We start from the raw sequence: 25,867 nt of genomic DNA, 5'->3' as shown, positions 1-25,867 counted from the left end.
CTAAGATGGATGTTGCATGTTTGCAATTGTCCACTGGCAGTTCACCACAGCTAAAATCTGAAAACTGGGATTCTTTGTGGTGCAAGTCCAGAGCAATTCACTTGGTGACAAGGATGGCAAGTGACAAGGATGGGATTAACACTCTGGACAGGTTATCGTGACACTGATCAGAAAAGGTGGGGGCTGACACAGAGAAGGATTGGCTGACATTACCAGGAAGGGCTCTGCTCATAATATTGCTTGATTAGGGTTACTATAAGTAAGTTACCCAGGAATTTTTTGTTTCAACTGTATGAAGTGGTACTCATCCCAAATACTCTGCTTATAAAGATTTCTTGAAAGGCATGTCCATGAGAAAGATGGCTGATCTGAACAAATTAAAAAAACTCAGACAACAAATGTTGAAGATCTCATGCCATGTTTTCACATTTTCAGACATTTACAAGGAGATTGATACCAAACTCATAATGAAATGATGTTTCAAGAGCCCTCCCTTGAATAAGTGATACACCCAGAGTTAAATCAAAAGTCAAATGAACCCCTCAGAGTTTTCTTTTAATATTAATTAGCCCTTGATAATAAAGCAAAATTAAAGACCGAGCCACTAAAATGCAGCTGGCACAATATGAAATGAGTAAAATGACTCTCAACACTGGCCAAAGTGAGCTGCACAATATCATGTCCTTCCCTTGACCACACATCCCACTGGCAATCAGAAAGTCATGAACCGAGAATCATTCTGAATGAACTAGTCTCAGTTTAGGTAAATCCACAACTCCAAATTGGCCCATGTGAATGAGAGTAGGTGTATTAGTATGTGTGCTATGAGGTGGACTGGTGTCTTCTTCAAAACCACTTCACAGGCTGTGCCCAGTGCTACTGGTATAGGTTCTGGACTGCTCCCAGAATGACACTGAGTGGACTTGAAAATGTCAAATTACATTACTGTTTAAACTGTCTTCAGACTCTCCTTCTGTGCTCGTAGAAATTGGCAATAATGACAAGTCTCAATGCAAAATACTCAGTATATCCTGAGATGTAAATTACCACCAACTCTAGAATGATGGCCACATGTACTAGTTACAAGATATATCACTTAATATCAACCAAAGAGCACAGACTAAAGCATGTAATTCAGAGAGATGAAGGAACGAAACAATGCCTCGACCCTTCGTAAGAGGACAGAATTCCCGTCAGTCCTTCACAGTTTGTTTCAGTCCATTCTTTGTCTTTGTTTCTCACATTTCCATTGTATTTTAGCTCATGTTAATGACCTTTTATTTGTTGGCATTTTAGGTTTCTTTAGCCCCAGTCCATGAGTTATTATTTTAGTAAATTGACTCAAATCATACTTTAAGTAATGCCACTCTTCACCCTGCCCACTAGCGATGAGCGAAACAGGCAATTTTCAACTCACAAACAATGAAACTGACACTAACACTTATTTCACAGGTGATTTCACAATTGCTAAACACGAATTTCACTAATTACGTTTTTGGATTTTTAAAGGATTTTTCTTTTAAAAACAAGGGATACAGCTCCCAAAAACTAAGTTCACACTTTTTCTGCAACTGCGTAAAGCAAATCACACTGGTGACATTAATTCCATCTATGCCTCTTGTTCACATCACTGCGAAGGAGTGCAGTATTTTCTTAAAAGGAACCATCATGCACATTACTGTGTTTTTTTCATTGAAAAACTTGGTATATAGAAAGTCACTGCTGTCAAACCTCCTGTTTCATCATCAACTGATTTTTTTTTTCAACAGACACTTTTATTTAAATACTAAATACCAGGCAGATGCATACAGAATTAATCCATGAAAACACTTCCAGTCAGGAACTAGACGCCATTCTTCTTGTGTGAATGGCACAAATTCTGCCAGAAGTGAAATGTAATTTATTGCATGGATTCTTTTTGCTAAAAAAACAAAAAACTGCGCTTTGCTATAAATTCAGTTTCACGTGAATTGTTTCACTCACACATTGCACCATATTGGCGTAAGGCCTTTGTGCTTATTGAATTCAAGAGATGAGCTAAAGATGTATATTCAAAAGCAAGTGAACATGTATCATAGCAGGTGATGTATATTTCTTGTGGCTTGATAAATAAAAGGTGATTCACTTCAAAATACAAAGCAGGCTAAATTAAATATCCATGAAACACCATTTTATGCTGCACCTTTCACAATGTGTTTTCAAATGATGCTCTTTAAAAACTGGTAAAAAAATCATCCGTTCATTTTGTAAAGCCACTTTCCCCTGTCCTTGCACTGGGAGTAGGGGGCTTACCACAGTAGTAACATGCACAAGTAAGTGATATGTCACTGGCAACATGGTGGCACATTGGTTAGCACTGATGTCTTGCCGCTCCACAGTCCTAGATGAAGATCTCACCACAATCACGATCTACAGGGAGTTTGCATGTTCAACACATGCGTCAATGGGATGTGCCCTATGTACTCCAATTTCCATCGCACAGAAATGTATGTTATTATAATGAGTTATTCTAAATTAGTCAAAATGTCCATAATTGTTTTCTGCCCTGCACCCAGTAGTTACAGGGTAGCATCTGCTCCTCAAGACCCAAAATTGGGTTGGGCAAGTTTGATAATGGATGGATGGATTAAAGGATGAATAGATGGCTAGATTAACTCCTGAATTGTTCAGACTCATCAGTCTGTGAGAATACCAGTACAGTGTGTGAGAAACGCCAGACGGAAACTCGATCAAAACTGAAAGGAACATTCAGATTCTACACACAAGCAAGCTGGGAATCAAACCAAGATCAGACATAAGAGACATTTATCCAACCTCAAATGGGAGACAGTCGTCCATCAGCAAGTAGCAAAGCTGGTTTGGCTGAAGCCCACCTATCCCACAGCCTGGTGTTTTTATTTTTGCGCATCGTTATGTACCAAGTCATTCTGCCACTCTCAGTGAACAAACCAAAATGAGATCACGTCTAGTTTTGGGGTGGCTGGTGCCATGCAGGATCAGAAGTGCACTACAGTCCAGCTGGAGGCTAGGAAAATGTGAACCGCGCATGAGGAAATGTGAGCTTGAAGTGAGCAGCTCCAGTGCATGACAATGAAAGTACTGTTTCATCACTCAGCCCAGTGCTGTGGGAGTGGTCATGTCATCATGAGAATCTTAATCAAGTTAAAAAATAAAAAATATCCAGTGGAATGTCACGGCATGTTGTGCCAGAGCAGAAAATGAAGTCCCTGCTTTATAGCTCCACAAGTGGCCAGTTCAGGCAGACTGTTGCTTTATTTCAATGGGTACCTGTTCGGCTAAACAAGCCGCACGTTGCAGACCGTGTGCTTCACCTCAGTGCACACTTAACACTTATTTCCCTTTGCTTCTACTTTAACAGATTCTTCCACACACATTTGACAGGCCACTCACCCAGTTAAGTGAGGCATTTTTTACATTGTCTTATCTACAGATTGATGTTATTATGTGACCTGGGGCCAACAATGTCACATTCTTGAAGTTATTTAAGTGGATAAAAGATGTAGCATCCTCCTGGTTTCAGGATTAGAACATACAAAACCACCAGGTGGCACACTTTCCCAGTAAAGTCAATCCTCAATACTCGCTCTGATGGGTAAGGTGACGCTTAGAAGTAACAGCCTCACCTCACACATCAAGGCTCAGTCACTCTTTTAAGGGTATCCTAGTTATGCAATATTACTAGGGGTCACAGACCATCACAGCTGGACCTTCCAGGGATGAAGAAGGATGACATGTCCCTGAAACTGACACTAAGCTGGTCTCAGCCTGCCTTGTACTATATTAAAAAATGCTTGGAAGCTTGGTGTTCTCCAAAAGTGACAGGAAACAGCGCTGCAAGATTAAGAATGTTTATTCTGTTACGACAAATGCCATGCTGTATACAGAAGAGCAAGGAGAAGACTTTTTATGATCATAATAGTCAATGCGCATGCAGATCTGTTGCCCACACCAAATCTAAAGATAAGCAATTCTACAGGTATTTGTTAATATGAATAATCAAATTAATCATTTTAACAAAGCATTGATGTCAAAATAATGGCAGGGATTCTGATGTGTTAACCAATCGAGCATTAGATTGAAGAGGTAGCTTGTAACAACAGATCAGTGTCGCTATGAGCAGCAAACATTCTAAACTCCAGCACATGAACTAACATCCACAGGAAAAGCTTGTTGCTTTAAAGTCACCCGACAGTTCTCCAGTTAACAAGCCTCCAACACAAAAATGCAACAAGCCAAAAAGCCCATTAAAGACATTGAACACCACGACAAGTGCTTTGGGCTTAATAAAAGACTATATTCAAATATGACAATACTAATCATCCCCCGTGGCTTCGCCCATGTATTAGTGAAACAGGACAGTGAGGAGGGCAGCACCCAGCTCTCTACTCCTGACGTCACACTTATTCCTCTCCTCAGCCTGCAGCCTCTGTCTTGGATTAGCACAAATATATCGCTCCTGCAAGCAAACTATGATTCTTAGGACTATGAGAAAGTCACAAAATCAACTGAATGTTCAAGCAAATTACAGAAAAAAACCCGACCTAAATCTGTTAAGTAGTTCTCTCGTGAAAAGCGGACAGACATACAAACGGGTCTAAAAAACTATAAGAAACTTCACGCTTGGACCACAAAATTTTTAAAACCATTTTTTAGCAAGCACCTATGGGCCAAGAGTAACCTACATTCCAAATTTCATGTCCCAGGTCCTCATGGTTCAGGAGATTTTGTAATGAGTGAGTCACTGGTAATATGGCTTTTATATATATATATATATATATATATATATATATATATATATATATATATATATATATATATACAGTGGAACCTCAGTTCACGAACATCTCGGAACACATACAAATCGGTTTACAACCAAAAAGTTCGACAAACTTTTGCATCTGTTCACGACCACACACTCAGTATATGAACAAGCCAGTTTCCCTTTCGGTTTGTACATGTTCAGTCTCTCCCTGTGCATTTCCTGTACAGCGAGCAAGAGAGAGAGAGAGCGAGAGAGCGCGACACACACGAGAGAGAGAGAGACACACACACACACACAAAGGCAGCGCGAGAGAGACACACACAGGCAGCAAGAGAGAGAGAGAGACACACACACACAGGCAGCGAGAGAGAGACACACACACACACACGCAGGCAGCGCGAGAGACACACACACACAGGCAGCGCGAGAGACACACACACACAGGCAGCGCGAGAGACACACACACACACACACACACAGGCAGCGCGAGAGAGACACACACACACAAGCGAGAGAGAGACACACATACACACACACAGGCAGTGAGAGAGAGAGGGCTGGACGCATTAGGTATTTTTATTAAATTACGGATTTTTTCAAATGTTCATTTCTTTCCCTGTGCTTAAAACTCATTAAAAAAAGTGTTTTTAGCCAACAGTTGGTAGCTCTATAACGCGAGCTATTGCAGTGTTAGTTTTCTCAGTGTTATTCAATGTTTTTACATTTAGTTTACTATTATGCTGTGCATACTATGGTTTAATTAACTATATTTGTGCTTAAAAACTTAAAAAAATATACTTTATATTTACATACAGTTCGTATGGTCTGGAATGGATTAATTGTATTTACATACAATCCTATGGGGGAAATTACTTTGGTTCACGACCAAATCGGGTTGCAACCAGAGTTTTGGAACAAATTATGGTCGTGAACAGAGGTTCCACTGTATATATATATATATATATATATATATATTATATATATATATAGATTTAAAGGCTACAGACTTTATCAATGACGCACTCAACACCAGAACAGAGGAGCATCACCAAGTATGTGCAGCGATAGAAACATCATGGTGGGTGCATACCGTAAAGCGGGGAAAGGCAAAAGTAATAATTGACCCAATATGATGTGCCCTCAGTATTTGTTCAATATATTTTCTTAGGATTGTTTGTGCCCAGCCTAGGTCATCAACACTGATCGACACTCAGTCCAACTCTGCCCGCTGCCTTCTTCACAACTAATGTCACTGCATGCCCTGTTCCTACTACTTGTTAGTTGAATTCTGTCCTTAATGTGTGGACTGTCCAGTGCAATATCAAAGAAACAGGGTGCTTTCAAATTTCATCTGTCATTAAAGCAGCAGGGGGCAATTTCATGCATTTTCTAATATCTATAATGTATGTTTTTTTAAAAATGAGGCAGTCTGTGTGGTTCACCGTAATGTTCGTAGGATTATCTGTAGAATTATTTATAGGATTGTAGGATTAACTGTGATCCACAGTGATTGAACTGGACACACGTGACTCAATGGCGACTTTGGACACACACACACACACACACACACACACACACACACACACACAAGCTCCTGCCTAGGGTTATGTTGAGTTACTGTCAACACCAACTGACCAGTCTGGATATTAAATGTAGTTAAACTCACTAGAGGACGCCTATCAATCAAAAAACTGCATATTCAATTCTATGTGAACCCACAAGTATGCATATATTTATAAAATAAAAATGGCTTTAGTCAGTCATTTTCTAACCTGCTTAGTCCTGAACAGGGTCAAGGGGGGGTGTTGGAGCCTGTCTAAGTCAGTAGAGGGCTCAAGGCCGAAACAAAGCCTGAACAGGGTACCAGTCTATTTCAGGGCAAAAACATACACAAAACCAAGGCAATTTAGTTTCGCCAGTCCACCTAACCTGCATGCCTTTGGACTGTGGGAGAAAACTGGAGCACCCAGAGAAAACACACACAGACATGGGGAGAACATGCAAACTCCACACAGGGAGAACACGGTATGCGAATCCTGGTCTCCTAACTGCAAGGTAGAATCGCTACCACTGAAAATGGCTTTACTCAAAAAAAAAAAAAGAATGATATCATTAATGACAATTATATATTAATTATTACTACCGCATATACTCATGAATAAGTTCTCTCACGGATAAGTCGGGTGTTGATTTTACAGTATAATTTCTGGCATTTTATAATGTCTGTCATATAAGTCAAATGTAGAAAACTCACGCTATTGGTACAAGGGATTATGATATGCTAACACCCACCTGAGACAGTAACCACGGAGCACACTGCCTTTTTTTTTTCTACAGTATGTGGGCGCGGCAATGAGCTATATCAGCGCGTGCTCCTAACCTCTCTCTCTCTCTATTGTGCCTACGTGACCACACGGTAAGACCCGAACTATTCTGAAGCAATTTTTGCACTGATTTGTGTTTTTTGTATCTCACACCCTCATACACTTTTATCGTAAGAACATCCCTTATCTACGATAGAGCATTCGATCAGAAACAAATATGAAGCTGGTTGTAAACTAAACGTTGTTGAAGTAGCAAAAGAAATTGGTAACTGCGCTGCTACAACAAAATTCGATGTGCCTGTGAAACTGCATTTTTGAACAGGTGTATAAGTCGGGGTCTGATTTTATGATAGATTTTTTGGGTTACAAAACCCGACTTATACGTGAGCATATACGGTAATAAATCATAGATTATGTGATATAGCTAGTCTAAGAAAAAAGTGCCACACCCCAATTACCAATTTTTTTATAGTGCACAAAAAAGTCGCTGTTAAGAATATGTTTAAAAGACAGAGTTCACTGAGGGTGTACTGTATGTCTGAGTGAGTAAAAGAAACCATTAACTTTGACTGTCTTTTGTGCTCATAGACATTTATTCAAGTGAATCATGTAATGGATAATTTCTTTTTCTTAAGGCTTTGATGCCAACATAGATTTGTGATGTGTAGCAAATTTATATCAGTTTTGAATGATATTTGCTGCTTACGAGACCTGTTCTGCCCTCCAGTAGAGAGTCATTCTGTAATTTCTGTAAGTTACTAACAGCCAAGAGTCATTTTCCATTAATCATTGTCAAAAAAGCCAAATTAACTCCACTATGATTCAATGTTGCATAACAAGAAAATGTAAAGGCATGAATTCTTTTATTGAGAAATGTATCAGAAACCCCACCAGTGCAGCAACCCTACCAATGCAAATGCCTTCTGTGGTCCATAGCCCTTGAAGAATATTAGGTGGCTACACTCAAGACTCATAGGATTGTGGGAAACAAATCAGGCCATAGAACAATAAGCCTTGACAGACATCAAACAATTGCAAAAGTGCTAGAGAATGCCATGTAGTAACCATGAATGACTGAAAATGCTTTCAATGAGCAAGCCTGTGTAATCAGGGGCTACTAGCATCACAGACCGGCCTGTCATGCAGGCGGCTCCCTTTAAATAGAAAAGGCAAAATCAGAGCCTCAGTAAGTGTGTCGCTTTAGGTGCTGCTGTTAAGCCAGGACAGGATTGTCAGAGTAAAGCTGGGCTATCAGCCATGACACCCCAGCAGAACAATGCTTTGCATCAGCATAGGATGGGGGTGATACCCTAAGAAACGGCTTGCCGTTGAGCTTTGTTTAGATCTCTTGTGGGCCAGCAACTACAACAAGTAAAATGAGTGATTCACTAGCATGTATCTGTCAAATGCATACCACGGAGAAAGGAAGTACCTATCACAGGGGGTAAATGGTAACTCAAAATTATTCACATGACTGCCCGGAGCATTCTGGCCTCAGTTCCCACGCAATTATTGTACACAACAGGCTGAAGCAATCACATCCTGTTGAAGTATGTGCAGGCATCTTCATGTTGGTACTTCTGCCTGGACCAGATACTGTTAGGAATTAAGAGACTTAAAAAAAGCTGGCACCAAGACCAATTTGAGGAGGTAAGCGTGAAAAGTGGTCTTGCTTAGGAAATTTGAAGAAATTGGCAAAAAGTTGGAAATTTAGAAAGAGCATACCTAAATGAGCAAACAAACTTGTTTGGACGAAGTAAGGTAAATTCAGCAACCAGAATAACCAAGACTCCTAACAAAAAAATAAACTCAAGCTAACACAGAAAAGGTTTGATTTTAGACTCCCAAAGTTGGGATAACATAAATGCTGCACTGCCATCTCAAAAAGTCAACATGTGATGAATGAAAAAAAAATCTCACAGTGACATAACTGCCATAATATCAAAAATAAGTAAACAACTTAAAACTCAAATAACAATTCAAAATTCTGCATAGACGTGATGAAAAGCCTACAAATACTAAGATTCATGACAGAACGCAGTTAAATAAAACAGAACAGATTCATATCATAACATTCTTAACCCACTTAATCTAGCGTAGGGTTGCCAATCCTGAAATGGATTTCATACAATATAATAAAGGAATGGAAATTAGATTTAGAGCCACCATTTTCTCGAATCCATAGATTTAGCTACCAAATTAAAGTTCAGAATGAAATGAAAAGGTTTTTGTAGTCTTGGCATTGTGCAATTTTCTTTCCTTTTTTATGTGTGTTCTCCTGTGATGTCTGTCTGTCCACATTAAACTATTTGGCTCCCTCTGAAATAGTTTTTTGAAATTTGGCACATTTATTCATCAGGGAAATTTGTCAGGGACAGTTCTCTCATTGAAAAACTTTGGGGGATTTGCCAACTTGTCTGGCTTAAAACACAGAAACATTCTGTGTGACTTAAATTACTGATCAGTTTACTGTTTCAGACTTAATCAGAGAGAGGTCACTTTGTAGCAGTGCTACATAATTATAAATATTTATTTGTGTTCAGGAATTCTTTGTACCAGCCCTTTTGCATGTATATGAATGTGAATGTATATACAAAGGTGGTTAATCCATTAACAGGAGACGGATAGTTCACAAGCTCTCCTAAATACTGGTGAAGTTAGAAGTAGTTTTCTAACGGGAAAAATGATAAAATGCTTTTTACTCCTAATCCTAAGAGTCGGACCAAAAATCACTCTGAGAATTTTGAGCAAGTTAATACCATTTACTGCACTGAGGTGCTTGCTAAATACGGGCCCAGGTTTCTGCCTTATCTCCGTTATGCGTTTGCATGTAAATGCACTGAATGACAACGGGGTCAAAGATCTGCCAGTGGGGCCCGAGGACATCACATGGAAGGCTGTCAAGGACAGTGCTGAAAATCTTCCTAGTAACTATACAGCACCAAACTACAGTATGTCCAGATGATTGACAGCATGCTCCAAGGATACAAAACCATGAAGCGTAACATGCTGTTAAAGATTAATTTTCTTCATTCACACTTGGACTTCTTCCCTGCTAACTTGGTGCAGCCAGAGACGTACATAGTGAAAGGTTTCACTGGGACATTGTGGGGATGGAAAAGCGACATCTGGGCAAGTGGAATCCATTAATGCTCTCTGACTATTGTTGGACCTTGAAACAAGAATCACCTGATGCTGAGTACAAGTGAAAATGTTTTTAGCTCAGTTGAACTAATGTGATGTGTCAGCATCATTAGGCAACTAATCACACTAAATTCAAGTTAATTTCATGTTTCTCCAACTTTCTACAAGTTGACTATCATGCTCACCATAAACGTTTCAGGAAGCAAAAGCTTGAAAAAAATTGTCTAGTGATATTCATTTAAAATGAATAAAAATGCACAAATCAGGAAAACGATGAAATATTTCCAAAGTAGTGTACTGTTCCAAAGCACAATAAAGTCCATGTGATAAAAATGTAAAGAATGTTTTTTTTTTTTGCTTTTTATTTATAGTTAAAATAATCTGTTAAATTGTTTCACTTTGAAATTACTCATCAATCCCAACACAATGTAAATACTGCACACTGAGATTCTGTGTTGTAACGCTGAAAGTCCATGAATGGATTTTTGTATAGCCATTAGGATCATCTGGGAATGGGAATTCATATCAGGCAACAGGAAATAAAAGAAACAACCTATCTGGAGAGCCTGCTTTTTATCAAGGAGCTGGAGACAGTGGAAACTGACCGTATCTTTCATTAAAAGTCCAATGAGAGTTCAAAAGTCCAGTAATCACTGGAGTGACATTCATGGGTTTACGAGGCAGCTAACCTGGCAACCTGTGCCTTTGCTTGGAAGCTCCCTAGTGAGTTTAGGGAGAACATTCAAAACTAGAACTAGGAGAATATGCCGATCATTAACAACTAATCGTTTAGAGAAAGACCAGAAATTAAATCATGATCAAGAGGTTACATTTCCTGCAGCTAAAGCACTTTCATTGCTATAGCAAAAAGAAGGTTGCATGATCTGTGGAGCGAGTCTGTCTGACCTACTTGCATTTCGGGAACCAAGCACGTGGCACACTAGGGCCCATACCACCTTTATAGCTCTGACACTATCAGACATTATTAAATAAAGTTCAGCTTGATTTAAAAGAAAATAAAAAAGGCTACCTATCCGCTAAGCCCACCTGAGTGTGAAAGGTGTGGCAGCACAGAGGCGGACCCATCTAGCAACCCAAGCAGTTGCTAAGCAACCTAATAAGTGGCTTTCGTTTCCCAGTCATCTCCTTTTCTCTTTCTGTTGTTCCACGAAATTTCTGCAGGAAGGCAGAGACTCATTACTGCGAGAGGAAAGGGTCCCATGTGTCATCTCTAACCAAGCCCACCCCCAGCTATACCTTTGATATGCAGAATAAGGGGCGCCTCTGTAATGTCTCCATGTGCCACTTAGCAGAGACTGAGGATATGGAAACACAGCAGAGCAGCGAGCAGATAACCCAGACGGTGGGTTGTTCATCAAAAAAAGACAATAGGAGCACCCTAAGAGATGTGACTATTGCCCCCTCTAAGGTTTTAATTTCAGTAACTTTTACATTTCTTTGGAGTCAATCATCTTCTTTGGATATCACTGTAAATCAAGTAAGAGGGTAGTTTTAATGAACCTGCCTGTGACATGACAAACTGAAAATTACTGAACCAGTTAAGCACCAAATACTACTTACAAAAGGGTATTTACTTATATAAAAAAAAGTTTCTTGGAGCACACTAAAATTATTAACAGATTTCTAAACAAGGTTTCCTTTTTTCAGCACATCTGGGAGCGAACTAAAACATCTCATCATTAATGACACACTGCTGTACTGCAAATGTCAATTCCAAGATTAAGTTAATGCATTTGTACTGTAAATGAAAAAAGAAAATGCTATTTCATTTACGACAGTCTGGGGTTCTGTTCAGGGTTGGCTTCTGTCTTGTGCCCTTTGATGCCAGGACAGGCTTCAGTTCACAACATCCCTGTAATAAATGGGTTCAGGAAATGGTTGAATGGATGAAAATAAGAGGAATTTGATCTTCTGGGATTTGGCTCATTTTACTCTCCTCAGTTAAGAACTTAATGGATTGTAAATGGTACAATTATATGGCATATTATATTATATGACAGCATGGTGGTACAGTGGTAACTCTGCTGCCTCGCAGTAAGGAGACCAGGATTGATGTCCTTTGTGCTCCTTGCAGAGTATTAGCATGTTTTCTTCAAGTCTATAATAGTTTCCTCCCTAAATCCAAACACATGCATGATAGGTGAACTGGCATTGCTAAAATGGCCCTATGTGAGTATTCACCCTGCAATGGTCTGGCACCTTGTCCAGGTGTTGATTCATGGGATAGGCTCCAACTACCTTGTAACCCTGTCCTGAATGATCATATACAGATAATATGAATAGTTAATACATAGTAATGTATGGGTCTGGTCAGGCTGGGTGTTATCTTGCATTTTTTGTTTACAGCAAAATGGATGGATATGCTACACCGGTGTGGCAGTGTTTAGCACAAATGTCTCCCACTTCCGAAGTCCTGAATTTAACTCTGAACTAAACAGGTTCGGTGTGGAGTACACACATCCACCCCATATCTGCATTTTTTTCCTTCATGTGGTCTAGCATTGTCTCAGCACCCCAGACACATGCAGGATGGGCTAAATGACTGAGGCTGTGCCTTGCCATGGACTGGCACCCCAGCCAGGGCTGATCCTTGCCATAGACTTAGTGCTGCTAAAACTGGCCCTTCTTCTTCTTGTTATACAGTAAGTGAGTGGCCTTAAAGGGCTTAATTAATAATCAATATGTCGCTGTGATTTGCGATTTAAACTGCTTTACTGACATTTATGCTATATTTTTTCTCTCTCGAGACATATACAGTGGAACCTCGGGTCACGAAAGTCTCGGACCACGTACAAATTGGGTTACGACCAAAAAGTTCGCCAGACTTTTGCATCTGTTCACGACCACACACTCGGGTGACAAACAAGCCAGTTTCCCTTCTAGTTCGTACGCGCCGATGATTTCCGCACATGTTCAGTCTCTCCCTGTACAGCGAGCGAGCGAGATACAGCTTGTACGGTCCGGAACGGATTAATTGTATTTACATACAATCCTATGGGGGGAAATTACTTCGGGTCACAACCAAATCGGGTTGCGACCAGAGTTTTGGAACGAATTACGGTCGTGACCCAAGGTTCCACCGTAGCTTGTATATAGCTTATACTATAAACATATTAAAGGAATTAGCTAGTGATTGCTATAAAAAGGGCATTTTACGCGAAGTTAAACACTATATGAAACAAATAGTTACAGGAAACTAAGGAAGAGATAAAGACAAAGGACACAATTAAGGATAAGCAACAATGGTCTGTCTGGTCCACGGACACTTTTATACAATGGTCCCTTGCAGATTTTTCCAAACAAACAGTAGGGAGAGATGAGGACATGCTATTTATTTCTTCGATTTCAATTAGAACACTTAGTCAAAGAATGTGCCTATTTTTAATTGAACTAAATTGTTACACAAACTTTGGATGAAGCTGAAAAGAGCCAGTACATGCAGATGTCAATACTTGATGGTTGTTGCTCAAGGCACACAGCCTCCTCTGTTGTGCCAGCCAGCTATGGGACGTGCTTCAGAAGCCACCTAGGAAAGCCTATGGAGTTCAGTGGATTACCCATCTTCATTTCAATGGGCGTCAAGTGTTTATCTGTTGTCAAGAACCATTTTTCAATGAGCAGAATGCATTATGGCCTCATGCCCTCCCCACATAGTTGAAGAGACAAATCAGTGGTGCCATCATATACACAGACAAAGCACTTTAAAGTAAGTAGGATGGTATCCATGGATAATGCTAAATTAAACATTTACTGGTTTTAAGTGATAATGAGCACCACAAGTGTATCAGAAATATTGCTAAGGTTCAGCCACACTCACATCATGGGTGGAACAAAGTTCCATTCAAAGACCATCCAAGAATGGAAACAGAATATCCATGAAAATGTCTGATACAATTCTTGTGAGCTAACAGACAAGCTACAATAACCCGAGAACAACCATCATACCTGAAGACACTACAAGATTGTACAGCTCATCATACTTTTCACAAACTGCATATGGAAGTCAAAAACGCACCTGAGGTCCACCGTAAAAAACCAGAATGCATGTTGGTAGTGAGCTGAGAAATGCACAAAACAAAAGAAATGATACAAGTATTGCCTGATGTGATGAATCCTGGTTCTTCTTGATTCACAATGACTGGAGGACATAATGTTGTAAAATCTCCATGAGCCCATGGACCACAGGGCAGAATAGTCATGTGAGTTTATGGTGTGGGTATGTTTTATGGACCTCTTTATACAAGCAGAACAGCATTTGAATAGGACAGGATATCAGAACAGGTGCATCCCATCATGGCAGCAGTGTACCCAACAGGATATTGGACCATGTGCAAGGGAAAGTTCTAAAATGGGTTTAGGGACATAAAAAGAGAATCCATCTTAATGCAGTGGCCTCCTCAGTGACCACATTTCATTCCATCTAAATATTTGTGGGATGAGATGGATCAACTATTTAAAGCAGTGATACTATCTTGTGAGAAAGGGAAACCAGACTTAAATATTTTTACCCCAATACCCAATTATTCCAGGGCAAACCTGCTAACTGGCAATGGTAATGATGATACATTTGCTAAATTGATCAGTTAATGAACTGATGAATCTGGGCTGTTTGAAAGGCAATAATGACCTAATCATGATAGCTTGATGTACCTAATAAAGTAGCCACTTAGGCATACTGTATATAAAATACAGCTGAACGTGTTGAAGTGTTCAAAGCACTCAAAGCAGTTTGTGGGTACTCACATATATATGCTAGGACTGTGAATTCTGGGGTTCTCCAGCAGTCCAAAGATTGTGTGAGGGTGGGCATTTGGGTGTACCATGCACTGAGTGAACTTAGGCCAGCAAATTGACATCCACAGGACTGCAAGTGAATTTGGTCAGCACACCACAATGAAATAAAAGCAGAACCCGACGCTGTTCATCCATGGATTCAAGGGCATGTCCTTCTCTGAAAAGCAAAGTGACTTGAACCTCTTTAGTCTTGAACAAGAACGCTCTCTACTTGAAATGATCCCAGATATCAAGACTGTCCCTTTGCATATGCAATATTAGGCAGATGCCAAGAGCACATCACTCTGGCAATATGCATTTAGTGTCAGAAGTCCACCTATACATCACCCCTATACATAAAACAGCAGAAAAGGAGTGATAACGCAAGTAAAGAATGATGTATAAGTCCAAAGTGATTTTAAGGGCCAAGTACTTGGAATACAAACATCAGGGCAGTGTTTAAGTCCACAAAGACTGCACTCTCCATTATTCCATCAGTTCTGAAATGCCGTTGTACAGCTTCCATCAAGCAGTGACCCTCATCAGCTACTATTCTATCAGCCTTTATTCTTTTCCTCATATTCCTTATATTAGGAATGGAATGGACTGTCAAGGGGTTCTGCTCCTCACCCAAACACCCTTGGGAAACCTCCACTTTACATCATTCTGTGAAATGTATACATAACCACATTTTGACAGACGGTCTTGTAACTGAATATATATTTAAAATGTCCTTCCAGTCTTTTGTGTTGCCCAAAGTGACATTTTTTCCCAATAAAATCCATCTACATACTGAATTTGATTCTTGCAAGGTGAGAACAGACCCAAGATGGAAGGCCCGCTATAGCATGTTGCACACAGCCAGCCATACCACTCCGGTTTATAGACACCTCTATTCAACTGGGCAGATGGAGCACAGACACACTCTACACTCTAGCAGTCCAATCCAGGTAAGCTGGCAATGCTCTCCGCAGCATTACCATGCCGACCTGGACATCACATCGATTCAGTTCATTTTTGGGTCAAGGGGCACTGACTGATTGCAAAATGGGAGCCAACCATGAACAGGACACTACTGAACTGCATTGCACACTCATTCATATATCCACACTGACTCATAGAGGGCAAGCAGTCTCCAATCTTACATACCTTTGGGATGTTGGAGGAAAAAAAGAAGTAAACATGTTAAAATCCATGCAGACAACCGAAGAACGTGTAAACACCAAACAGCCAAGGAACTGCAGCTAACTCCTTACAAAGGGTGTGGATCCATTATTAGGCAATCACTTCCAAAAAACTGCAAGCATATCTGTAAAAGTAAAGTTCTTCTTGCATTAATCCCATGTTCAAATAGCTAATGACATAATTCTATTTTTTGTCTCTATAGTGGATTCTGTCCAGAAAGTTAACATGACATGTTTTCCGTCTTTCTGCGCCTGGCATTGTCAGTTTCACAATTAAAAATTATATCCCTGAGCTACAGGGAGTTCAAACATAACAGGTGTTGCCTTGAATGGCTTGTGCTGAGGGGTGGGTTGTACGGCGCAGATCATCATAATCAGTCCCAAAGTGTGCCTCCCAGTGAATGGGAGCATTTCTTTGTGTGCTGCATGCAGACCCTCCATTTGGAGTCACGCCTGCTGCCCTGCCATCTCCACCAGCTGACTGACCCCCATGTCTTAATCAATTCACAAAAGACAAAGGCTCCCAGGAGGCACAGTACCCCCCCCCCCAAACACACACACATACCCCCGAAGGCAGTTGAAAACCCCCGCCACCGCCCCTCCTTCTACAAGGCCCTGAGGCCTGCTCAGAAACCACAAAGGTGGTTGCTGGAGCTGCTGCCTCCATCCTTACTGGAATCCCTTGGCTGCGGTGGTTTGAGCCGCTCCCAGCTGCTGATGTGCTCTCAGCAACACAGTTGTGCCTTTCTGGTCTTTGTTTAGCTCCTGCAGTATTTCCATGAAGGCTGGCACTTGGAAATCTGCAGCTGGTTATTCTGAAATCACGCCTGTCCACTTTGATTCTTTAACAGCCAGACGAGACTTTGAACGTGGCGGCGTGAGCGCCTTCATGTGACAAAAACGAGAGCCCAGCCTTCTGGCAGCGTCTGAGAGTGCAGAGCCTTTTTTCATTGTAAAGATGACCATTTTTCCTCAGGGCATGCCCACACTGCCCCACATTTTATGCCAATGTGAGCTCATTTTTATCATCTTAATTTGAGGTAGAGTTCTTGTTTTTTCTTAAAAAATAGGAACTGCTGCAGGAAACTATGACAGCTGTACTAATTGTATTAAAAGATGATAAGCGAGGATGTGCTTTGTGCTAAAGAAACCGTACGACACTCATGGCAGGTGAGCTCCGTGGGTGCCCAGCCGGAATGAGACTGCAAAGGCTAGGGCTTGATCACAATTTGAAAGCAGACAGGTAGCATTAGTAAATGCCAAGTAAGTGCCCTAGCCTGAGGCAGCTCTCTAGTTGGCCATGCCTGCTTTTGTCTGGCACTGTCTGTGAAAGGGCGCTACCGAGAATCGACTCCCATTTTGTCTTCTGAATCAAGACAACAGTCTGAAATTTAAGCGAATTGCAAGGCAGACACGAATATTCAAATTCTTCAGATCTGTCCGCCCAAAAGATGCTGAAAATCACAAAGGTGGAGGGTGCGCCTAGCGACTGGGTGCCTGTCCTCCTGCCTTCCTCAACAAAGCTCACTGGCACCCTGGGTGAGATGCGGAAAGGATAGGGGGTGATCAGGCAAGGTGGGGGTACCCGGAGCGGGATGCAGTGGTGGGAGGGGGCAGCCCACGCCCTGCGGTCTCCTCGACGAGCGGCCACGCTGAATCCGTCTTTTATTTAAAGTGCGCAGCGCACAAAACGCGGCGTGGCAGACCAAGTCAAGCAAGGTGACAAGCAGACACGCAAATCCACAAAACAAACAGACGCAGAAAACAGCGTGAGCATCCGCTCTTATACCCCCCTTTACACTCGGCGTACAAGCGTTCCCAAGATTCTCTAATAATAAGAAGCAAGACTCACGGTGATCCGGGGGATGTTTTTCTTGCCCTGGTAGGACATGGCTGCGTGCAAGAGATGGGTCGGCTTCTTTCACTGTCCCCCTGCTGTCTGGATGGCAGATAATAAAGGAGTGGGCTTCCTCTCTGTGTCTGTACAATGGAGACCCCCTCCCCTCCCTCTGCGTTGGCTGCGACTCTCAATAACAGGGAGCGCTCGCTGGATGCGCCGGACTCCTCCCTCCGCGGGTGACGTGAGGCAGAGTATCCGCTAGGGGGCTCCCGAAGCCCAGCAGCGCGAATCTCTCTGCAGTAGCGAGCGCCTTTGTACGCATGCGTCGGTGTTCACCACCTTTCCACAGAAGAGACGAGCGAAGGAACAAAGTGACTGAGAGGATATGACGGGCACATCAACTGTCATTTCGCGGATGGGCCAAAATCTTTTGAACAAATATAAAGAAAATCCGAAGAGAATAACTGTGAAACAGAAATAATTCATTTAAAATAAGCATACTGCTAATATCTACAATAGTCCTTCAGGGATTAAATTGAACAAAGTAGCCATTTAGTACAGAAAAAGGAGGGCAGCCCTCTATAGTGAGCATAAGCCCAAAGTACAAAATCTTGCATATATACAGTATGTATATATATATATATATATATATATATATATATATATATATATATATATTAAAGACATAGCCAGTTTACATATCTGCTGAGTCACATATTGATTTAAAGTGGGCGTTCAACCAGCAGCGTTGTGGTTTACACTACAGTATCTTAACAATTATGCTGCACAGCCTGTCAGATGTCAACTTCATACTTGGTAAGGTGTGCAAAATATTTACAAAGAGATTGAAATATATACATATGTTAGGTATTTCTTAATCAAACATGGATAACAAGTTAAACACACAATATTAAGTTTGTACACAAACTCACAGTGCTAGCGTTGATTAAAATGGGGATGAGTCTGCCTACAGAGTAGAGGTATATAAATAAATTGAATGCGGCTCCAAAAATAACCTTGCACTGAACAATCTTAAAACTCATCAGTTAAGATCAGTTCAGAAACAGATCTTCAGTTTTAGAAGGCAGAAGGAAGACATCACCCCATTACATATTAATGGGGACAGGCATCCATATTTCCAAGGATATCACCTGGGCAATAAATACTACATCACTGGTGAAGAAGGCACATAAGCAGCTCTGCTTCCTAAGGCCACTGAGGAAGGTCAATTTGTCTGTGCAGCTTCTGGTGTCCTTTTATTGCTGCTCCATAGAATGCATCCTAACTTATGGAATCTCAAGGTGGGACGATAGCTGTTCAGAGGGTCATTAAATCAGTCCTGAAAATTGCTAATATGCATCTCCCTGTACCAGAGGACATTTATACTGCCCGGTGTTTCTGCTGGGTGACAAACATCATTAAGGACCCGTCCCATCCTGGCCCTCATTTTTACACAGCTACCTTCTGGAAGACACTATAGGTCTTTTAAGGTTTGCACCTCCAGGCTCCTGAAAATCCTTTACCCCAGTGCTATCAAAATACTGAATTTTGCTTTGCGGAGATCTTCATTCTCCTAATATCTTCTAATACATAATGATGCATTTGTACAAACACTCATACTGCTTCCACTGTTCTAATGTTAATGTCCATTGCTGGCCATTGTGGGCTAGAAGTAGTTCTTGTAAATACTATGTGTAAAAGTTACAATGTGTAACAGTTCCATGTACAATGATCACAATAACAGCAGACTGTGCAATATTGACAATACATTTGTACTATTTTATTCTTTATTTCTTAGGTGTATTATTTTATTCTTTATCTGTTACTATTACAGTATTTGTCTATTCGAATCATCAGAGATGGCATGTTAATTTTGTTTTACTGTTGTGCAAGAGAGAAACTGAGCGAGGAGTCTGAGTGTCTGTACTTACAAGTGTCCTGGATAAAAACCAAGATTCAGGCCTTTAATGACCTCTTGGGCACAGCCATCAGCAGTGTGTCTGTTTGCGGAGAGAGTGTTGACCTTGTCGAGAAGTTTACTTACCTTGGCAGTGACATTCATGTCTCTGGTGACTCCTCCTATGATGTCAGTAGACGGATTGGGACAGCATGGGGGGTCATGAGGTCACTGGAAAGGGGTGTGTGGCACTCCCGATATCTATGCAAAAGTGTGAAGGTGTGAGACGTGGACTGGACTCCTTTGGTACTGTTTCTCTTTAGAGAATCCTTGGGTACCACTGGTTTGACTTTGTGTCAAATGAGCAGTTGCTCATGGAGTCCCGAATGAGGCACATTACCTGCATTGTAAGGGAGCATCAGTTATGGCACTACTGCCATGTGGCTAGGGAATCTATTCCCGGACGAGTTTACCTATTCCCAGGAATTCGGGAATCCTGCATGTCATTCCAGGGAATCCTGGGCTCCCGGGAATGACACAGTGCACGGGCATCTCACATGTGAACGGTTTTAGAGCAAGCAACACTTATTTTTAATAAAACTACTGCAATATGTTGACACCAATAAAAGACTAAAACTTAACTACAAGCAGTTCATGCTGTCATATAAGTACATGTATCTAGTTAGTTGCGGTAATAAGAGCATAGAAAGCACAACGTGTCGAGCGTGCGGTCGTCCAGGCAAGAGCACACCTTCATGCAGAAGTACGCCAGCTGCTGAGAAAGCACGCTGGGTCTCCACTGAAGTAGGCAGCACAGTCATCAGATACTGATACACTTGTTCTAAACAACGCCCGCGCTTGCCGTTGCTCTGAAACACTGCCGTTTCAGCTTCTACTGATGCATCCAGTTTCTTGTCATCATTCTGTGATGGCAAGTTTCTTGGCACAGATAATGCGGATGCAACAGACTGACGCATTGCAATTTCAAGTTGCTGTTCAAAGCTGTTGTCTGATGAAGTGCAAGCTGCAGCAATGGCGCCACCTTAATTATTTTCAACTATAATTCTGTTATTTCTTGATTGATTTTTACGCTTTTACACGCTATATATGCGAGCTTGGCCATTCCCGTCCAGCCGGGAATTCCAGCAGTTTCATTCCCGGGAATGTGGGAATAGGAAACGTCCTACATGTGGCCCAATTACCCAAGGGTGATCTGGCTCAAAGGATCTGGCCAAGCATTTCAACCAGACCAAGGGGACATCCAAGTAATACCTGGCTGCAGCACATAGATAGTCATTTCTGGAGGGTGAGACTGGACGGCGTGTTTGCCTGGGTGGGATCCTGAGTGGTTTTGTCATGCACCTGACCAGACCCGTTGTGCAATGACAGTAAAGTTTCAAATCAAATTAAATATGGAAATAGACATAAAGAAGTGTAAACTTTATCAGTACCCCTTGAGCAGTCCACAAGCACTCACACATATTCAGAGTATTTTATAAAGCACAATAATCATTGGATATTCCCTGTAATGGACTGGCATCCCATTTGTGGAAGGTTACTGCTCTATGGGGGACAGTAGACTTAGAAAACGGACATTTGGGTGAGGAATGAATGAAGAACTCTTTAACCCTTTTAAACTCAGCCTCATTTATGTCCATTTTGTGCTACTTTGATTAGCTACCACTTCATCATTCTTCATTCAATATTCATGTTCTACCCCTCAAATAAAGGTCAGACATTTCTCTTTCAGAATGTTTACACCCGGAGAACTAGTTATGTTGCACGCATAAATTGCAGCAAAATAGGTTGCAAAATTCAGTACATTATTAGCAGAAAATGCAAATTGAATAGTATTCTTATTTCCATAGGTGTTGGAATAAACTTCCAAACACTATAAAAGTGTCAGTGAATGTGTCAGAAACACCCAGAGAAAAACTGTTAGGAAAGATTTACAAGTAACATATCTTGTTTTACTGTTTTTAAGCGTTACAAAACAACAGGATTCTTTTTTCTCCACTTTTACTGTTTTCAAATAAGTATCCATAACAGGATACACATCCATTATTAAAAACCCATGACCTATGTATAATGTTGAAGGGCAGATCTCACTTTATCAAAATATATACACTGTAGTTGGTAAAGAAATTGTACAGTGTATGCTAACACCAATGCTTGCAATATTTAAAAACAGCTATACTAAAAAAAATATGAAATATAGAAAGTCAAATGAGGTGTCCTTTGAAAGTGGAAACACCCCTCACATTTAGAAGATAATTGTCTGTCCTTCAAATTGTACGCAATTAAATGAGGACGTTCAAAAAAAGCCTTGGGGGTTGGGTGCAGGTGTTGCTGTGATAGAACAATTTGCCAACTTTGAGAAAGACAGAAAAACATCGCAATGAGGTATAAGGGTATACAACATGGTATTTTAATGGCAAAGCACTGTACATTAATTATAGCAAGGAGTAAGTGAATTATTTTTTGCAGTTTTTTTTTAAATTTTGCATTATTGTTTGGTCCTGCCGATGGGTCTAAAACAAAGGGGCTGAATTTAAAGGGTTAAGAATTCACAGCGCTGCTGTATATTTTTTCAAAAACCCAATCACTTCTTTCAGCTTTTTCTCTATCAGACTGAATTCCCAGCATCTCAGAATACAGCAACAGCAGAAAGCGATTAAGTCAGCTATTAAAAAAGAATCTTTGAACAGCACATTAAGGTGCAGACCGTATACTTTTTCATCTTCTAAGGATTTATTTTAGGTGTGTCATATTAAAGAGGTTGAATACTGATGCAATCAATTATTTTGTTTTTTATGTATATTTGCAATTAATTTGTACCACTTGTGTAGTATTTGTCAAACATTAAAGCAACCGCAGCTCTTGAAACTGCCAATACATCCTGATAGCCAACGGCGAGACCTTGTCGGAAATTCGTAATTCCAGAAGACCCTGCACTCTAAAAAGAGAAAAAAGGCTCTTTTTGATTTAAGGTAATTTTAGTAGTTGTAATGAACTATATTAATATGTTTGTTCACCTAACGTAATTTTTTGCTTTACTTCAAATTGAAAAACCTTGCTGTCGCTTAATGTAACTTCTTCTATTTAGTCTAAAGCAAAAAATCGCTTTGGAGATCTTGCCGGCTCCGACTCCTGTGATGTCACGTCCGGGCTCACACCAATGGCAGAAGACCTACATGAGCCCAACCCCTCTGACTTCACTTCCTGTCTCCCCCTTTAAAAGCCTCCACCTTTTCCCTATTGTCTCAGTTCTGTTTGGACTCGGTTTTGTGCACATCAGTGCTGTAATATTTTGAAAAGCAACCAGGAAACCAAATTATACGGGTGGCTGCCCCAAACTTTTATATGACTCTGCCTCGAGTTTGTGACTATATATATATATATAGAATTTAAGTTGGCATTACAGTGAATACAATAATGGACAAAATTTTCATTTGAGTTCATCCATCCATTATCCAACCCGCTATATCCTAACTACAGGGTGACGGGGGTCTGCTGGAGCCAATCCCAGCCAACACAGGGCGCAAGGCAGGAAACAAACCCTGGGCAGGGCGCCTGCCCACCGCAGTTAATTTGAGTTTTTAAAGAAATTTGGTTTGAGCTAAATACATTTTTTGCTTTTATTCAAGTTTTTGAAAAGGTTAAAACAAACTCAAATGAATTAAGTTTACTCAAATACTTTTTAAAATTTGAAAGAAATCAATTAAATTGCTTGTTACCTTGTGAAGTAATTTATTTAGGTTGATCCAACAAAACATTTTTTACAGTGTGCCCTACTTTAGAATAGTTTGTGTGAATTTCCCCTTGGGGATTAATAAAGTATCTATCTATCTATCTATCTATCTATCTATCTATCTATCTATCTATCTATCTATCTATCTATCTATCTATCTATCTATAATAGAAGTGCTATGCTGACATTATGAGAATATGACTATGGTGAAGCAGTATACAGACACTGTGCTATCCTGTGGACACATCTACAACAAAGCAGGGGTTCCTATTACTATCCATCCATCCATTTCCCAACCCGCTGAATCCAAACACAGGGTCACGGGGGTCTGCTGGAGCCAATCCCAGCCAACACAGGGCACAAGGCAGGGAACCAATCCTGGGCAGGGCGCCAACCCACTGCAGGACAGTTCCTATTACTAGATTTTTGCAATTGTACTGCAGCTCTCCTTTCCACCAGCACACCCAGCCCTAAGTAAAATGGTTCTTAATGGTTCTTCCAGAGACTTGTGGCCTTCAGCTCCAGCCCAGGAAACCTGCATGGGACCCAGGCTTTAATTTGCAGTACAGTGCTCATTGGCTAAGGCCTAGTTCACAAATAGGTGAAGACGGTGGCAAAGCCACCAGGATCAGAGATGATCATTGAAAAGCTTCTAAAGTTTGTGAAGTCACAAGGCAAAGGAGACCATACGGTTTCTAATTTATATCTCTTCTGACATTTTTTATTTTTAACCTGTGGACTACTGGTCCAATGTTTAAATCTAAAAGAAGGAGCGCCAGCTAATTCTAATGAATTACCCTAGAGCTGAGGATCTGGACACCCCTCTGCACTGTGTCCATGGGGTACTCTTTGCAAGGTACAGTACTTGTGACAAAATTTTGAACAAACACCCCCTTGCAGTTTGAAACTATTCTTCCTTAGTGAGGAGCATCCATAACGTTACCTTTTTAAGTTAGATGCTCTTCTAACTTACAGCATGAAAAAGCTACAGTACATGTATCTGCCTATGTGCAAACACCAGAAGCTGGTAAAAGCAAATGTCCATCTTAACAAAGGTTTGTCCTTCAGAATTGTTAACAGTCATAGAAAATGCAGGTTTCATGGGAATATGTTGGCATCGTGATGTGAGAGGTAAATCTGTATCAGGAGCTGTCAAACCAATTCCAGGTATCAAAGCCATAATCATCATTTGTGCAACATAATTGAAGTGCTGCTGTTTCACTTTCATGCCCAGAGAGTGACTTTTTTGTCACTCACAAGGTCTCCCTGCCTATCACTGTAAAGACAATTCATCTTCTCAGGCTTTACATACTCTGTCTTCAGTTAATTTATGAGTAATTGTATTCATACTAGATGTCACTAATTGCTTAAATACTGTATGCTTGACAGTTTGGGTAGAGTGCTAATTTGAAATGTCTTTCATTGAATTTCAGCATAAAGGCTTTCATCTGGAAGTAAACTTCCTTAAAGTGTAGCTGTCGGATGGATAGAAATTATCTTTTATTACACAGATTTTACATACTAGCAAATTATCCTTAATTTTATTTCCCTAATTCACAAAATTAAAGCCAGCAGAACAGGACACCACACCCTACCAGCATATGGTGCACACAAACACACCAGACTGTTATACTTAAGCAACTTCTATGATAGTGAATCTACATGAACACAGGTAGAACAAGTATACTCCATGCATACTCTAATCTACAATTGAAACCTGGACCAAAGTGCTTAGAGGTGCAAATACCAAATACAGTACCAACCACCCAGTCATTTAAGTCTTCATTTATACTTTCTGTCTTTGAAGGCGACTTTCTCAGTGTGTGTCTTTACTTCACCTTATGTAGCTCACACTCACACTTCCTCTTTCATCGAGTCACTGAAGCCAAAGTAACTAAGCACATCAAAGTCAAACTGACCAATCAGATTGCTCAGAGCGACTAGACACACAGACCTTAGTGATTTATTGTATACTGTAAGTAGATATTAATATTCTTCAAGGAAATATGATAAATTGTGATTAATATGCAGTAAATGTGTGTATATATACACACACACGTTAGTATATATAGTGCATATACTGTAAATATATATATATATGTTACGGCCAAAACCCGAAATCGGCCAAAGCGGGAAATGTCCGGCCAAAT

At 40.6% G+C, this 25,867-nt stretch overlaps 1 protein-coding gene and 1 long non-coding RNA gene across 3 annotated transcripts in view; both read right to left on the bottom strand.

Moving 5' to 3' along the window:
- Positions 1-25,867, bottom strand: part of LOC127529612 (uncharacterized) — a 356,389-nt gene that overhangs the window by 100,753 nt on the left and 229,769 nt on the right. The window lies entirely within an intron of this gene.
- dpysl3 (dihydropyrimidinase like 3) overlaps positions 1-25,867 on the bottom strand; it is a 126,612-nt gene that overhangs the window by 75,922 nt on the left and 24,823 nt on the right. The window contains exon 1 of one of the 2 annotated variants that reach the window (XM_028812729.2): positions 18,082-18,291. The exons of the other annotated variant lie outside the window; for it this stretch is intronic. Coding sequence (XP_028668562.1) covers positions 18,082-18,120 — 39 coding nt within the window. The 5' untranslated portion in view covers positions 18,121-18,291. Of the gene's footprint in view, positions 1-18,081; positions 18,292-25,867 lie in introns of those variants that run through there. 2 annotated transcript variants of the gene reach the window in all.

Source organism: Erpetoichthys calabaricus, chromosome 11 (genome assembly GCF_900747795.2).
Source record: "Erpetoichthys calabaricus chromosome 11, fErpCal1.3, whole genome shotgun sequence".
NCBI classification, from domain to species: domain Eukaryota; kingdom Metazoa; phylum Chordata; class Cladistia; order Polypteriformes; family Polypteridae; genus Erpetoichthys; species Erpetoichthys calabaricus.
The sequence above is the reverse complement of the archived record's forward strand: the minus strand, read 5'-3'. Positions and strand labels throughout refer to the sequence as shown.